This window comes from Vollenhovia emeryi, unplaced genomic scaffold (assembly GCF_000949405.1).
Source record: "Vollenhovia emeryi isolate VEMERY1.0 unplaced genomic scaffold, V.emery_V1.0 DF939282.1, whole genome shotgun sequence".
NCBI classification, from domain to species: domain Eukaryota; kingdom Metazoa; phylum Arthropoda; class Insecta; order Hymenoptera; family Formicidae; genus Vollenhovia; species Vollenhovia emeryi.
The window spans coordinates 484324-501481 of record NW_011967084.1 but is presented as its reverse complement, the minus strand read 5'-3'; the positions used below and the strand labels follow the sequence as shown (position 1 = coordinate 501481).

General features: G+C 41.2%; 2 protein-coding genes and 1 long non-coding RNA gene across 7 annotated transcripts in view; 2 read left to right on the top strand and 1 right to left on the bottom strand.

Annotated features, from left to right (window-relative positions):
* The first annotated feature begins 586 nt into the window (after positions 1-586).
* Positions 587-2564, top strand: LOC105559300. Its single transcript, XM_012007487.1, has 5 exons — positions 587-1087; positions 1223-1372; positions 1615-1791; positions 2013-2246; positions 2327-2564. The coding sequence occupies exons 3-5, from the start codon at positions 1636-1638 to the stop codon at positions 2456-2458; spliced, it is 522 nt and encodes a 173-aa protein (XP_011862877.1). The 5' UTR covers positions 587-1087; positions 1223-1372; positions 1615-1635; the 3' UTR covers positions 2459-2564.
* A 4488-nt stretch (positions 2565-7052) lies between these two features.
* LOC105559297 (transmembrane protein 189) overlaps positions 7053-17158 on the bottom strand; it is a 23602-nt gene continuing 13496 nt past the window's right edge. For 2 of the 5 annotated variants that reach the window (XM_012007483.1, XM_012007480.1), the window contains exons 2-5: positions 9452-10054; positions 8809-9020; positions 8505-8723; positions 7053-8330 (exon numbers count right to left, since the gene is read on the bottom strand). In XM_012007483.1, the coding sequence (XP_011862873.1) occupies positions 8070-8330; positions 8505-8723; positions 8809-9020; positions 9452-9683 (924 nt within the window). In that variant the 5' untranslated portion in view covers positions 9684-10054 and the 3' untranslated portion in view covers positions 7053-8069. Of the gene's footprint in view, positions 8331-8504; positions 8724-8808; positions 9021-9451; positions 10055-10514; positions 10835-15743; positions 15763-15790; positions 16350-17158 lie in introns of those variants that run through there. The other 3 variants (XM_012007479.1, XM_012007481.1, XM_012007482.1) reach the window with 3 other exon arrangements.
* On the top strand, positions 8959-9467 carry LOC105559296. Its single transcript, XR_001008733.1, has 3 exons — positions 8959-9034; positions 9118-9180; positions 9385-9467. It is a non-coding gene; the product is annotated as an uncharacterized LOC105559296 (long non-coding RNA).

Genomic DNA, 17158 nt, shown 5'->3' with positions numbered 1-17158 from the left:
TATGTTCTAAGCTTTGATTTTTCCAACGCTTGACGCGCCGCCTGACAAAGTGGATGTGAACTACTGGATTGTATATTAAATAGGGAGTTTACCAAATCCTGATTGGTTTACCTGATTCGTCAGCTAATCGCGGCCCGTTGCGTCTATGGCCGTGGTCCCTGCATTCAAAACATTACCCGATTGCCCCAGTTTATCATTTTATCCTTGTTAACGTACGTGAGCAACAAGAATAAAAGGACACTGAGACGCTCAGGTGACGTTTCTAAACGCAGTCCTGAAAGACACACCCGGTGTAAAAAATCAGATACGTTAGACATTTGAAATCAACAGATAAACAAAGTGCGTATATCAGGAAAGAAATTTGTATAATAGCTTTATAATATTATACAAATGTACAAGTAAAACACGTAGAGTGTCTACCTTTCGGCTTAAATATCTTTTAATCGGATGGACGTGGAATTGTAAACCAAATGTAATGAATAGATCAGATAGGATTTTGTAAGAATCCACTAATACACATTTCTGTCACTACACATCTGTCATTACACATCTGTCTAAGGTGGTGTACCAAATCAAATGTAAGGACTGTAATACAACATACACGGGATAAACAAGTAGATTACTTTCGACACGTATAAAAGAACACAAAAAATTAAACCGCAACAACCCTTCAGTGATACATGAACACTGTTTAACTAATGACCATGCATTTGATTTTGACGAAACGATAATATTAGACAAAGAGCCATTTTACATGAGACGATTGGTCTCAGAAATGTTACACATAATTGAGCAGAGGAATGGTATTAACCTCCAGACAGACACATTATTGCTTGGAGATTCATATCTTCCTCTGCTAGAAAAATTAAAGAATTTAAAATAACACGTAAAAACATTCTCCTCGATGATTCGTCCATGATATTGTCTCTTACCAATCACACTTTTCTCATTGGAAATGACTCTTACACATCACGTTACATATATACAAACACAATTATGAAACACCGTCAGTAAAACACGAACTTAACGACCTCACACATCGATAACTCTGTAAACGTTTTATGTGTCCAACGTTCTCTATATCGCAGTAAGTGCCTCTTATTATTTGACTCAATGTAGTTTTATAAAATTGATACAACATTACTTTATAGTTAACTTTGATTTATTGACACACATTTTACTTCATTTGCGTAACGTCCTATTTATTAATTTTTGACGCCAGAGTTCAGACAACCTTTCCGATACCAAAAGAAGTATCTGACTGCTGACACGTGCCATGTTGAAGACACGGTGGACATGTGAGACGTAATACTATCGACTCCGAATTGCGCAATTATCGTGAAATTCAACTAATATGTCATACTAACGAAATGTAAGACCATGACTCACCAAATTTTAATAGCGTAATTTAGTAGGTTACAATATACTTTTCTTTCCTTTCTTTTTATATTACTGAAGAGGGTCACTTGAGATGACCGAAACGTTTAATATATAATATGTCAACACGTTTTGTTTCTTTAAATTGACGACACTTCGTCCGATCACCTTCGATCCTGTGACGACTCATATTGCCTTAATTATATTTATTTATTGTAACATTTCTGTCAATTTTAGGAAACCTGGACGTTTTTAAGCATGCACAATAACGTTGAGATCAAAGCCGTAATTCGCGATGTTGAGCGTACCGTCGCGAGAGCCAAAGAGCTGAGCGATGCCCCTCAGACTATAATCGAGCAGCACGATATATTTTTCAAAACAGATGAAGGAAGGTTGAAATTGCGAAAGTTTAAGGTAGGAGTAATTATTAACTTTTCAATTGGCGCATTCATTTTCAGCAAATTGAAATATCTCGGTGCTTAGAATAATATATTAACTTTTAATGAAAGGTAGAGAGAGAGGATTCGTGTACTTTCAAATATTAGAGAGAAAAAGCGTACAAGTCTTGATTCTCTTTTAACGTTACATTATTGTACTATTATCTTAATGCAAGGCACTTCTTTCTCACCCTGTAGGACGGTACTGGACAATTAATTTCGTATAAGCGACCTGACGTCACGGGACCAAAATTGTCTACTTACGAGCTGGTAGAGATAAACCCAGATATGGTAAAACTTGTCACGGAGAATTTGTCCCGATCCAACGGTGTGCTAGGAGTCGTTAAAAAGACGAGACTCTTGTTCAAGGTCGGGCAAACTCGAATACACATTGACCAAGTCGACGGTTTAGGTTCCTATTTAGAATTAGAGGTTTGTAGATCCACTTACTGCGTTATGTGCACCTTGTATCGGTAGAGATGCAGTCAATTTGCAATGATACATTGATATAGGTAGTGATGCAACAAGGTCAGGACGTAGAAGCTGCACAGAAGATCGCTAATGATCTCATGCAAGCACTGTTCGTAAAAGGAGAAGATCTAATCGCGCAAGCGTACATAGATCTGCTGAATTCCAAGGAATAAGGGTTTCGTTTGTGCTGCTTCCCCATAGAAATGTAAAAATGATTCGTCTGTTCGCTCCAAGATATCAAGGTATAAAACTGAATAAAGAGATATTTTTGACAATAAATTACACGTGTCTCGCACTTCTCTTTGTTCTTTACATAAAGTCGTGAATCCCCCGCTTGGTTTTTATGCGTACTATAATCGCGTGGAAGAATTCTGTAATTTTATCAAGTCAATTTTAAATTGCTCACGATGAAAGAATTGAAAATTTCAAATACCTATATCTTTTTCATTAATTTCTGACCCGAGTGTTTTATGTATGAAAATGTTCTGCTATGCGGTCCGCAACTTATTCTGGCATTATTTTGTGCATATGAAAGCTAATGAAAACATTTTCCAGCGCAAAAACTATATTCGAATGTGTCTGTAAAGAAGATGACTTTAGGCTCCTCTAAAGCCTTGTGTCCACGATCCAAGAACTGTGTCAAAGTTCTAGTTTTGAAAAATGTGTAGCCAATCAACTTGCATCTCTTACAGAAAAGCTGCAAGTTGATTGGCTACATATCTCTCAGAACTAGAACTTGGATCAAGTTCTAGCATCGTGGACATAGGCCTTTAATGATTATTACAGAATCTACTATATCGATTCTCCTTTTACGAATTACAAACGAATACGACCCTGGTAGCACAGTGCATTGGCTAAACATTGGCCCAATACAATCAAATATTGGGCCAATGATTAACCAATATTTAGCTGCATATATAATAACTGCATATATGATAAACTGCACTGTGCCATTAGGGAAGAATCGACGATGTCACGAGGAGCAGTTTCGAGCAATATCGAATCTTCATCGTCTGTCTTTGTCGTTCAATGGCGAATAATGACTTTTGTAGACCAACGCGACGCGCGATTATCCAACGAGCGTACAAGTTTTACGGGAGAGCATCCTGGGTTTCCGCACGTCGCACATCGTGTTGTCGCGTTGATCTGCAAAAGTCGGCAAGAGCCATAAATCGGGCCCCAGCGAGAAACGACTCGTCGATCGATGTCGAATCATTTTTTACTAGGACGCACACTCGGAGGGAGAAACGGACTAGTTAGAATAAAATTTTTTATTACACTGTAACAGCATACATGATTTTCCGTAGTAGTCTCAGGTAGTTCCCCCCCCCCCTTTATTACTTCGACAATATCAAAGGCATCCCGATGTATCGTTTAGGTTTAGACGGCTGTCGTGTTATCGAATCTATAAATTTACAATTATAGAAAATTCATACTGTCGCTCTACAAAGAGAAATGTTTGCACAGCGCGTTTCCGATTCAATTCCTCCCGGCAATTACGTTCCAGCGACTGTTGAAAAAAAAGTGTATTAGATCAAATATGTAAATCAAGGAGCTTCCTTCCTCCTCTGAGGAGGATATCTTATGATTATAATAGAAGTTTCATCCTAGATAGGACTCGTATTTTAAGATTTGCTAACGACTTTTTTTCATTATTAAAATCTAGCAAATTTCTACAACAAAGTAGTTATAAGAAATAAGTAATAAAAGGTTCCCTTTCGGAACGAAATAACTTTGATCAAATAGTTTTCCTGAACAGTCGTCTGGCTTCATTTTAATCGCGCGGAGGAATTAAAATTGTCACGCTCCGCATCTATTTATGTATAGTCCTCAGTCCATTCCTCAACATGCACCTGTTTCCTATGCGACAAGCTACTCAAACGCTTCTATTTCATTGCAATTACGACCTTCGTATATCAGTTATCTATCGACGATAGATTTTATCAAAAAACGTACTTGGGGCAATACAAAAGTCGTGGCTCGTTTTGATTTCTGTTTCGAATTGCTCTCCTAGCTGGTGTTTCACGCGAGTTGTACTAAAAACTAAAAAGAAAGAGAAACGAGTACAAAAACAATATTCAATCCGTTGACAATTCGAACAAAGAAACGCTGAGATTACACCACAAAATTAGTCATTAGTCGTTGTCGGTGATCCAATACACGTACGCTTATGCAAAAGGAGATGCGCATAGGTAACATATGCAAAGTGTTTTTACAATGAATATAAAATACGTTAGTAATATGCAGGCTTAGAAGCGACGGCTTGTCTTTTATTCTCTTTGTACTTTCAGCAGCAGCGGATGCGTCGATTGCTCTTAATGTAACGTCTCTTAGTACTTATTTAATTGTGCCGAGACTTGGGCGAAATGGCTCGAGTTACATGGCTTGAAAGGAAAGGTGAGCACAAACGAGATGTCAACGTCGTGACGTCACGTTTAAAAGAATATTCGATTAACGCATTCGGCGAGATATTTTCGGAGTAGAAACGGACCTTGGAATAAAGTATATCGAACGACTAAGACAATTAGCGCAATGCGTGGTCGAGACGCGCAGTTACGATCGTTTGAAAATAGCGGTACAGCTGCAACGGCTTCACTTCACTTGGCTTTACCTCTCCTCGATTATTTTCTTATACATATGCGTTGTCGCGCGCGGTAACTTATTTAGATAAATATTTTGCGGGCATATTTTTAGAGTACACCTGAATTCACATCTCTTTTTCCTCCTCGCAACTTACGCTTCGCCACTACGAATTTAACTTTAAGATCGGACACGCTCTGATCTTAATTTCCAAATGTATTACTGCATTGTCGCTTATAACTGCACAAATTTCTTGTGTTATACCCAAGTTCTCCTTCGGCGCATTTTAACTAGGTTTCACTCTCATTGTTACGAGAGCCAAGCGAAACGAAATTTTTATCTCCCTTACGGAGCTGCTTGCAAGTGGGCAAAACATATGAACGGAAATAAAACGTTGTACATTTTTTTAGTATTGTTAATGTCACAGTCGGAGTAAACGAGCAGACATCATTTTATAGTTATGACCGTAGTTTAACAAATTCAATAGGTAACATACGTGTTGGCTATTCACTAGTAATATTACTATAATTAAACAACTGATTCTTCGAATGCTCTTTCAAAAAAAAATTTCTGGAATGTAAATGTATTAGCCCAATAGATTCTTACCAATTTTCTATTACCGTTTTGCACGTAAATAATTCTACGTTTCTACCCGTGTTACAAATTTCTAACATTTGATTAGCAGCGTTCTGTATGGTCTAGTAAACGTTTCCCGTCTTTCGTTCGCATTTACTTAACGGAATTCACATTTTTTTGTAGCTTTGTTTTCTCGTTATTTATTATTATATAAAGCACGTTCATCTCCCCCACATAAATCAGAATTTGATACAAACATTCACGACTTTTGAGACATTTATAAAATTATTTTATATCAACTCACTTGTAAAAGCGTCGCGTGTGAGAGGATTCAAGAAAGAAACGGAAGAATCTGTGTTACATTTCGTACGTGTGATTTATGCGTAAATAAATAAATAAATTAATTTATCTCTTTGGATCTAATGTTTCACAGCAAGCGTCAATAATTCACGACGAATGTTGAATGATTCGCGCGTCGTAAACAAGAATGAGGAAGTTGCAGACCTGACTGAGTTTTTCTTACCTGATGAAGTTTTCACTTAAACTTTGCACTCTGTCTCTTACAACAATAACAACAACAACAATAACAATGAGTACAATAATTACAATAACTGCGATTTCTTATAAATATTATTTCGTTCAGAGGACATTATTACTGATTTGCGTGTGAGGAACATAGATCACGGTGAAGTTCTACATAAAATATGCCGAACGTATCCGCGGCGATGCAGTTGAAATCTTCGATATCAAGCGCAGAAGCGTTTGTAAAAGAAGCAAAAACATTGCCAAATTTGGACGCATCGGTATGTACAGTAAACTGCATCGTTATACTTAACTTAAATTAGATCAAGCGTTGAGAAAATCGTTACAAGATAGAGCGATAAGTCTTGTCTTTGGTCCCTGAACCTACGACTCGTACTTATGCTTACAATAGCACCTCGAGATTTTTCTCCTCTGATTACATATTGCGAGCTAAGAAGTGTAATCAGTGTGTAAAGGAATATGCGCGTCGCGTAACCAAGTCCTTCGTAGCACGTACTCATTAAAAAAAATTTGTTATTAATTCATATGCTTCTGTTATATTTCTCTGCTTTGTTTATATTATTTCTCTATAATAAGATTCGTCCACTTATGTTTACACGTGTTGTTCTGTTCAACATGCATTAGACATGCACATTAGACTAGACATGCGTCTTGTTGCTAAGCAAAACACACAATAACAGGCAGTCTAACGTCGACCGTACAGTTCTTAGCCCCAGGTTTTAATGATAAAATCAATATCCTTGTAAGAAAGAGAGAACCTGATTGCCAATTTTATAAAAGTTAAGAAATACGTGAGAAAAAATTTAAATTATCGCAAGACGGAAACGTGATAAAATTTTTTTTATATTCGACTTCGTTGGCGTCCTTTGACGAAGTGTAAAAAAATATTTACAAATTGAAAAATTGTGTCGTTGAATCATGGACTTATTGTTAGTATATAAGGTCAATGATTCAAATACTAGGCCCAAGCACTGAATATACAATTGCGAAAATTTGACATTGGCAATTTTGATAATTTTAAATGTATATGGAAAAACAGGATTTTGATTAATTTCATGTAAATGTTCCGGGAGGTTCAGGGAGTTTAATTTTGTTTGTGTAAGAGATGATATTGGAGCACTTATCGATAAGCGTTGTAGTTGCGTTTTAACAAAAAAAAAGAGAAAACAGATTTCCTTAATAATGTTTAAACGTTAATATAAACAATATTCTTCATAATTGATTTTGCCTTAATCGATAATTGCCAAATATGTTTATATAATTAATAATCGAATTATGTATATGTGTGTGTATGTATATAGATATATGTATACGCAGAAATCATATATATATAAATATATATGTGCGTATCTATCATGTATATTAGCATATAATTTTTATAATATTTACTTTTGTTTGCGTAACCACACATTAGAAAAATGCAATCATGTTTTTAAAAAAATATGAGGTATTTCAGCTTATTATTACGCCTCGTATCTGGCTCTTAATATCACGGTTGCCTCTCGAATTGCTCTGTATATCGTGTTAAAATAAATGTTTATAGTTTGTGCAATTTACGCCGATGATTGTGCGGTACACAAAGACGTTATCGACATAGTGGTGTTGACAGACTTGTCAGATTGCAATTTGGTAAGCGTGATTCTGAAATTTATGCTTATTCCTTATTTGTCGTACATGTATATAATAATATATATGTATATGTATATAATATATACACGTATTATTGCGCGTACGTATTAAAAACGTGTAAACTTTAAAAGCATATCGAGTAATGCTATTATCCTTGTACACTTTGTCTTCAGAGAAAAGGCCTCACAGTACGAAAAGAAAGAAGTATTTATATATTTATATATATATTTATATATATATATATACTCGATACCTCTTCGAACAATTAAGAATTCCATGTATACAAGCTTCTCTTTTTTTTTTACTATTGCCCATAAAAATCTTCCACTTAATCTCTATTTCACAGTTCGATGTTTGTGATTTGTTGTGTTTCCGACGTTTAGCCGAACGTTAGATCTCGATATCTCGATCGTATAGTAAAATGTACAATAGCGAAGGGAGGACAATTATTAATTCTCAAGAGCGTTTTTGCGCCCATTTCAGATCGTCGGCTCTGGGTTTACAGCCGATGGACCACTCAATTATCACCTCCAGAATGTACCAAAAGTGAAGTTTTTCTAAAGGCCAGTTCAGCCATCCCGTGGTGATGCAAAAGTAAGTCTCGTGGGGCGCGACGTGGTGCACGCGATGATGCTTCCTCGGCAGGATAATCCTGTGCTCTTGAAGCCATATAACCCAGGTGGGTAAACCGAAATACGTGTGCGACCACTTGTGTATCTAAAAAGTACATTGTATATCCATTAATTGCACAGTGATTTATGGAGGAGCGCACTCTCGCGTAAATATTACGTTTAATTAAAATTAAATCACACCGTTAATACTCTAAAAGACGATTTTTGCTGGAGCTAAAATATTTACGAGATATACGTATTTCTCTAATTGGAGATTTACCTGATTAGTCATTGCTACAAAAATGGCAAGCAGGAACCAATAGCACGTCCACACGAACTTCTGTTGCATCTCCACTTCAGGCAACGTTAGAAAGTCCCATGTGAGTTTGGACAGGACTGGTATCGCGACCATAAAATTATCACCGTTAGTCTCTATGAAGTCGTGTCTCGTTATACTGGTGGGATCTATGTGATGCTCGCGAAATGGTCGTAGAAAATTCTAGAAAGAGAGAAAAGGAGCTCTTTGTAAATTACAATTTCATTCCGCAAGCACTGGCTCGTTTCTACATTCCAGACGCCCTCACCTTCCCCAGAATCGGAAGTTCAACGGATCCCCAGGTATCCGCGGCCCAATGAACCAGACCGGAGCCAAAGTCGGCCGTGATGATACCGCACAGTGCAGCTATTGCTATGGAACTAAAATTTTCCAGTCGTAACCTGATGAGCACGAACAAAGAGTTCACGGCTATAAGAGTGATGCAGATTCCCACGCAGATGCACTCTTGTGTTCTCTTCCCTGGAAGTACCGTTGTCAGTACAATTTATTGTAATTATTTCTATCATAAATATTTGTCTTTAATATATAAATATTTAACATATAAATTTTTTCACAGCAATATATGTAAAAGCAGACTGTCGAAAAGTTCTGGGAGTCGCTAAAACAGAAACGGTAAAAGGTGCGTCCATGCATTTGCCTCTTAAAAATTCATTGAAATCCTACATAAATCATTGCACGCTGACGAATATCGCTTTCTTTTATTTTCGTGATGAGGCAAAAATTTTAAGGTGTATACCATAAATAATAGATTCTTGGCAACTCATAAATTTTAAGGAGGACAGTGGTGTTTTGTTATCGCTATGCAAATACAAAATGCTTGCAGAGATACGGGAAACGAGGACAGTCGATTTCGGGCACGAAGCGACGGCGAGACAAGGGGCGCTACGTACCGGTGCTGTACAGATTCGCGAGCTCCTGGGCGCCTTTGTGATTCGGGCCCCACCTGGGCACGGTTCTGTCCTCCTGCGAGGTCGGCACCACCGAGTTGGCATTGGGATCGTCCTCGAGCATCGAATTCTCGTAGATCTGGCGCTCGGTCTTCACCGGCGCCAGGAAATTCGTCGCCATAGAGCACGCGGCCGACGCGGCCTGCCCTAGGTTCGGCACTTTTATATCCTCCATGGTTTCTCTAGCCAAGAAATTCTTACGCGAGTCTACGTGAACGAACGAAAATGTTCTGGCATGCCCCTTCAGGAATCGGGCACGTTTGGCAGAAATTGCCCCTTTTTCGGCATCGGGGGGCACTCTCGTTTCACTCGTACAAGGCTAAGTGAGAGTAGTGGAGCTTTTCTTGCATACATACGTCCAATTATTTCATCACGTTACGCATCTCCTTCGGTGCCCTCTTACCGCCCGTCGCAAATGAGAAATTATTCACTCCGGTCCATGCGATAAAATCATCAATTGTCAGTACGCGCATTATCCTGAGAGATTTAGAATCGTGTTCACCCGTTTAGCTCCGCTCTTCGCGTGTCAAACACTGCGACAGATACCTGCAATTAAATAAATTCGTGTAAAGATACGGTAGCTCGACTGCCTTCTCTTTTGAGGGGATGACGAAGTCTACGAATACCTCGACATTCCCTCAAAGTCAACAATCGACTCGAGACTGACCGAAGGATCCGCGACTTCGAGAGAAGTAGCGTGGAAATAATCGCGCTCATTGTCAGCGAGAAGCGCTTTATACATTATGTATATCTGCGTAATGTCGACAACTGATGTTATCTAAATTGATATTATCCGCCCGTACGCAATCACCGCCCAAATCTATCTCAACAAATATTACACGATCGCGTATAGCGTGTATTGTGTGCACGCGGTATCAGTTATTTACATCGTAATCGGGCCCACGTAATATCGTAATGTATGAGACGAGCCGTGTACGCCGAAATACACGAAATGCTCTACTCAATTTCAAATTAGTCGCACAAAGTGGGTTAATTCCGCACTCACACGAAACCGTGGAACGTTTTACGTCTTCATATCGCCGCGAGTATCGCGTGAGTGTTCTCGGATTCACGCGACATTCACGAAGACGAGTCCGCGGGCTCCTCCTACGCCACGCTCGAGAGGCCTGCGGCGCGTATTCTTGTTGCATTAGCGATTCCCGAGCGTCAAACTAAGGAGTACATATCCGTAGGTGTTAATGCGTTTACGTGAGCGCGCGGAGCGAGAATACGAGAACGTATTGATAATGACGTAGGACGTTATCTGAACGTTTTGTAAAGCTCGCGCTTGTATTGCAAAACGTTTTGAAAATTGCTGCCGAGTTGTTGCAGATACGCATACATATCTTTTGTGTACAGGGCGAGGAAAAAGTGTGGAAACCCCTAAATTTTTCGAAAACTATGCATTTTAGAAACAATTGTTTGAGACAAAAGTTATATGGTTTCAAGGGGGACATAAGATGGTGTCATTAATTTGATCTTGAATAGTTGCTTGAAGATCACGTGAAGGTCACCTTGAATTTTTTAAACGGAAACCTTAATTTCTTATTATATCATCTTTTCTTATTAATTAATTGGAACAACTTTTGTCTGAAACATTTTTTCATTTGTCTAATAATTTTTGAGATATTCAAAGAAAACTTGGCAACTTTTTCAATATTCATCATACGATAACTCGATAATGTTTATCGTGAGGAAAAATGATACGGGATTTTTTTTACTTGATTTGGTGTCGAGAATATGCTGTTGCAATAGTACTTCAATTTTTATAAACATTTGTGTATACATGAAAACTCCAAGATTTTGAAATTTTAAAAACTTATAAAATTCTTCGAAACGCCATGTTGTCCCACGATTATGATTTTCAGTAAATTTTAAAAGAAAATTCTCTCCGTGTGCTGACTTACTTGGCGCAGATTCTTTAACCAAGTTTGAATCGCTAAACTTCAAAAATCACTTCTCCCCGTTTAGATATTTATCGCCTCTGTTATTTTCGCTAAACTTTAAAAGTCAATTCTCTCCGTTTAGATATTTATCTCCTTCGATATTTTCGCTAAAGGAAAATTGACTTGGAGTCGACTCGCAAATATACATATTCATAAGAACCATATTTAGCAAAGAACGTTCTACGCATATTTTTATATATTTTTACAGCGATGGAAACTAGACTGTTGGAGCAAAGTCGGCGAGACAAAGAAGGAAAGATAGGATTTCTTATTGCGAGACCGCGGCGTGACTCGAAGGATTCGGGCCCTTGGAAGACCGAGCATCGCAGGGCTCGCAAATTGGCGCGCGGATTGATTTTCGAAACGAGCTGGCTCTTTAATGCGCCACCGTTCGCCGGACGAGGGCTCGCGTGCCGGTAATTAAACCGAAGGCGAAGGGTTAAAGGCTCTCGCACAACAACGTAACCGATCAATTTCTACGCCACCGCGGGCGTATCACGTCTACGTCATCATCCGCACGCGAAATCCACATCCTCGCGCCGCGCCGGCTCGCTTTTAGACGCCCCGGCCTTATCGCCGACCGCAGCCGCGGCCGCGGCGCGTCGGCTCGCGCGACACGCGTGTTATTAAATTAGAAAATCATTATACTTTTTCTCTAGGTTACACGTTTGTTACACATTTCCGTCGACAGTAATACGTGCTCTTTGATACCGAGCACTAACGATTGTCCTGCTCCGACGAGTCCCGATGTTGTAAAAAAAATCGCCCTCAGATCTACTTTTTAGATGATCTCGACGGATTATACACGTGCATGTTTTTTTACGGAAGTTACATCAATTCTGTTTTTACCTCTATTTTGATTATTTATAATATTTATATAGATCGAAAGAAATAGTAAAGTCCGCTATTGTGATAGGCTCCTAATATGAGACAGCGGGGTTTCTGTTAAATTAATAGGCATCGGCTGTTGATTCTACCATATGAATTCATTGCTTGGAGCGAAATTTGCTTGGTGGAAAATTCATTGTTAGATCGTGTAGTCGTTGGGAATAAAGATTTGCGACTAAATTTTGATGTTGAAAAGCTGCTATCTCATATTAGAAGCCTCTGTCTCGTAATAGAGGACTTTCCTCTATATATCCGTGACAACTTTGCCTTCTACGAGGATGTCAATCGCTTGAATCGTCCTGCAATTCGCGTTTAACCATAGAGAACGGAATATCCTCTAATGCCCGTTTCTACCAATGCAGATTAACTTTAATCTCGGTTTAAATTACTTCGAAGGCCCGATTTCACCAACGTTGTTTAACTTTACGCTTAGCTTAGTTCGTTCCCTGCCTCTTTTCAACTGTTACTTTAGAAAGAGACAAACGTGAATTAAAGTTAAGGGGCCTTAGGCCCGGTTTCACCAAACGTCGTCTCACTTAACTTTAATCTTGGTTTAATTCACGTTTGTCTCTCTCTAAAGTAACAGTTGGAAAGAGACAAAGAATTAACGAATCAAGCTTGGCTTAAAGTTAAACAACGTTGGTGAAACCAGACTTTAGACCCGGTTTCACTAAACACCGCTTAACTTTAATCTTATTGTTAGTTTAATTCACGTTTGTCTCTTTCTAAAGTAACAGTTGGAAAGAGAAAGCGAACGAATTAAGCTAAAGTTAAGGGTCGTTGGTGAAATCGGGCCTTACCTTTTTCCACTTCGTAAGACTAGAAAACGTTATACCCTAAGGTGTAACCGTATTTAACGACAGATGATTTACAATTAGCTAATCTCCGAGGTTCTTTATCGAATAAACAGGAAAGGACCGTGAATGCTGACGCAACGGATCTTACGCGGCCGCGAAAGCGAGATGAAAGAGAACGAAGGAGAGACGGACTCGAGCGTTCCCGTTTCATCTCGCGCAACGTCATAATCTCCGCCGCATTGTACGTTATGTTGTGCATCGTGTATCTTTCTATGGTTCAAAGGTTCGTACGTCGTTCGCGCGCACACCACCTCGCAAGGCGAACGGCGTTTAGGAAGCACCGAGCCGCGCGACGGTCGGCGACGGTCACCTGTACATAACAGGACTCATGCAGGAGGAATGGCATGGCACGTCCGTCTCGTTAGGATTCAAATGAAACACGAGCGTGCACACGCGTGTGTGCACGCCGTAGCGAGCGTCTCTCCCGCGGCGGGTGAGCGCATTCATGTACGCGCACGCAATGAGTCACAGTGGTGTTTGTACTTCTCATCCAGCTCGACCGTCCCTTCTGGCCGCCTGACTCGCGACTTCAACCGATTGACATCTTCGTAGAAGACAAAATTGTCACAGATATATGTGTAATACTAATTAACTAATTGTTCCCGATCTATAGGGATAATTAAAATGGAGATAAAAACAGAACTGATGTTACTTCAGAAAAAAAATATGAAAGTAGAATTAGATCTAAGGACGATTCAACGAGATATCGATTGTTTAACATTGAATGGAGATTAAAACAGAATACTGGTGTTATTTCAGAAAGGAAAAACACCGAGGGGGAAACCGCCGAGTGTATTGCGGTGTACAGATTTGCGGCATTGCTGGGCATTTTTTCGACATTAGTTTCAACATTAGACCTTGCTGGGGCATTATAAAGATAAAATAAGATTAAATAAGATAAAACAAGATAAATAAGATAAAGTAATCCCCCTCTAGGCATTAGTGGGGATATACATGTAAAAACACTTTTATTATGCAAATCGAACCCAAGCTATCGATTGAGCGCACTTCGAATGTCATCGGATCAGCCGTTGTTGAGATCCGAAAATCTAAGGGCCCGTCAACTCGCGTAAACTACACGGGGCTTGTTTTCTGTTCCTGCACTGGTGAACTAGTGCAATAAATTGGAGTAAGACAAGTATATTTTTTCTCATTCTAGCTTACTGCACTAGTTCACCAGTGCAGGAACAGAAAACAAGCCCACGGTCGGTCTCGCGCGCGAGACACTAAGTACCATGTCTCGTGATAATACGTATACAAAATATGTATACATATAATTGGTTGAGATCATCTAAAAATGTTGAATTAAATTCAGCAAGCGATTCAACGAAACATCGAATATTTATGATTAACATTGAAGGGAGATAAAACCGGAATATTGGTGTCGCTTCAGAAAAGAAAAATGTATATACGTATAATTCGTCGAGATCATCTAAACAGTACAATTAAATCCAAGAACGATTCATCGATTACTTATAATATTAATTCCACGTTCTTGATAACCGCGTGGTATCCAAGTTGGTGAATACCTTTGCCGTAATTTCTTGTATCTGTTACAAATTGGTAATTCGTTTATAAAATTTATCGTTCTGCGAAATTAATTAATACAGTACACGTTCTCCTCCATAAAAATGATCTCGGAAGATATATCGACCGTTTGAAGCCACTGTATGAATATTGTTGTGATTCATTGTATATGATTCGCTTGGTCCGATCGTGAGAGCATCGCCGTAGATAGACGCAATGCTCATTCGATTATTCTGCTCATATATTAAACGACACGATTGGAATTTTAATAGAAAAAAATTGGAGGATGACTCAATCTATCGATATCTACGGAGTTGCGCGATAATGATATAGCATTTGAACGCTGCTCGCGCAGATGACATTAATTATTGATTTAATTGCATCAACAAACGTCAATTTACGTTGTACAATTGAAACATAAATACCGCGTAGCTGTCGCGAAATATTTCCGTAAATGGAATTTCGTGGTGAATCTATAACGAAAATATGATCTGTCCCGTTTACATTTTAATATCGAGCGTCCAACAGCTGAATCTTTCTAAGGATATAATTAACGTGTTGTAAATCGCTAATTGAGCCGCGCAATGTCGTTCGCCGTGTATTTTCCCCCGTACGAAACTTATGTAATTCATCTCTCAATTACGAGACACAAAGACCGCTAAGTTGTCTGAAAAGCTGTCCAATTATATAAAAAGAGCGTCGGCGAAACAAGTTTTGATTACTGGGCGGCCGTAAAGCGACGGGGCTAAAAATAAAGAGTTAATTTATCTTAGCACGTACACACGCACACCTATCTCGCAGGATTCAAAAGGATTGGCGCACGCAATCGACCGACCGGCACTCGCGCCGACACGGCACGTACGGTCGTCGTTTCGCACGTGAGCGAGAGCTCGCTCAAAGAATAAAAACTCCCTCCGACCAGCGGCAACTGGCTGCCCAGAGAAGCTCGGGATTCCCTGAGGGTGAATCGAGTCGCGTACACAAAGCGCTCGCGCGGAAATTCGATCGCTCTCCTACCGGGCTCAAAACTCGCGCGACGAGACCGCGGCGTCGCGACGTCGTACCTCCTCGTTGCCGCCGGCGCGGCTCCGAGCGTCGCCTCCTCGTCGACAGCCATGCGAGGATCGCTCCGCGGAGCTCGATTAGCCCAGTCACTGGCGGCAGGACGGCGTCGAGGCGACGAACCGGCGAGAACGATGACGCGCGCGGAGGAAGATGGATCGTCTTACGCCGGCACGATGCCACACGCAGTAGCACACGCACGACACACGCGGGCGCGGGCGCGGGCGCCGACGCATCGCGCGAGCACACCACGCGCGTACAACGTAACACGCTCGAGTAGTCACGCTCGCTCGCCGGCCGCTCTCTCTAGATTAGGCCGGCTCTTCTTCGGGCTGGGGTTCCGAGCGGCAGTCTCCTCGCCGGCGGCCGGCCGACCCGAGCGACCGTAGACTGGGTGTAGACGGCGAGCGGTGAGCGTCGCATAAGAGAGAGTGAGAAAGAGAGAGACAGCGTCGCGCCGGGAGAACGTGCAGACGGAAAAAGAGATATGAATGACAGAGAGCCACGGGGTGAGGGAGAGGAGACGCGATAGAGGCAGGACGGGGTAGGAGCGCGTGTGCGCGCTCGCACTCGGACGCTCGTAGCGAGAGTCTCTGGGAACAGCGAGGGCGGACGAGAGCGAGACGCGCGGCGACTGAGAGCTCAAACCGGCCCGATGACGATCGTCGTCGTCGTCGTCGTCGTCCTCGGCGGCGACGCGACGAACGCGCTACTCTCCCGTCTGCTTACCCGCCGCCTGCGGCGCCTGACCGTTCCACGCCGCGCCGTGCACCCCGCCACGTTTCGCCGCGACCGGCGCCGCCTGACGACAGCGTCGCGACGCCGTTTCTCGTGGCGCCGTCATGCGGTCGGCGCGCCTCGTCCATGCGCGTCGCCGTGCGCGACTGGTGCACACGCGTCGGCGTCGCGTTACGTCGCGCGGCGCCGACGACGACGACGACGACGACGACGGTGACGTACGTGTGCGTGAGGCGCGGCGCGAGCCGGGCCGGGCGTGCTGGCCGCTCCTCGCGTGCGACCGTCGCGTCGAGGTCTCCGCCAGAGACCCATAATTTCTCAGTCATTCGTTGGATTGACCCCCTCGCGGAGAGCGAATTCGCCTCGACCCGCGTTCCTTTTCTATTCCGACTTCTAAAGCCTAATTTACAATGTGCTCTTTGCGTCTAAAAACATTCTATTTTGTATTCGATAAATGCGGTTTAAAAAAATGCGCGGGTGGATAAACTGTATATTATGCACTGTACACAATCGTGCATCGTCGACAAATTTTATAAGCGTTTCAATTTGTTTATATGAAATAGAATGTTTCTAGGCGCAAAGAGCACATTGTAGATTAGGCTTGAAGCCTCTATGTTCAATCTGCTCTTTGC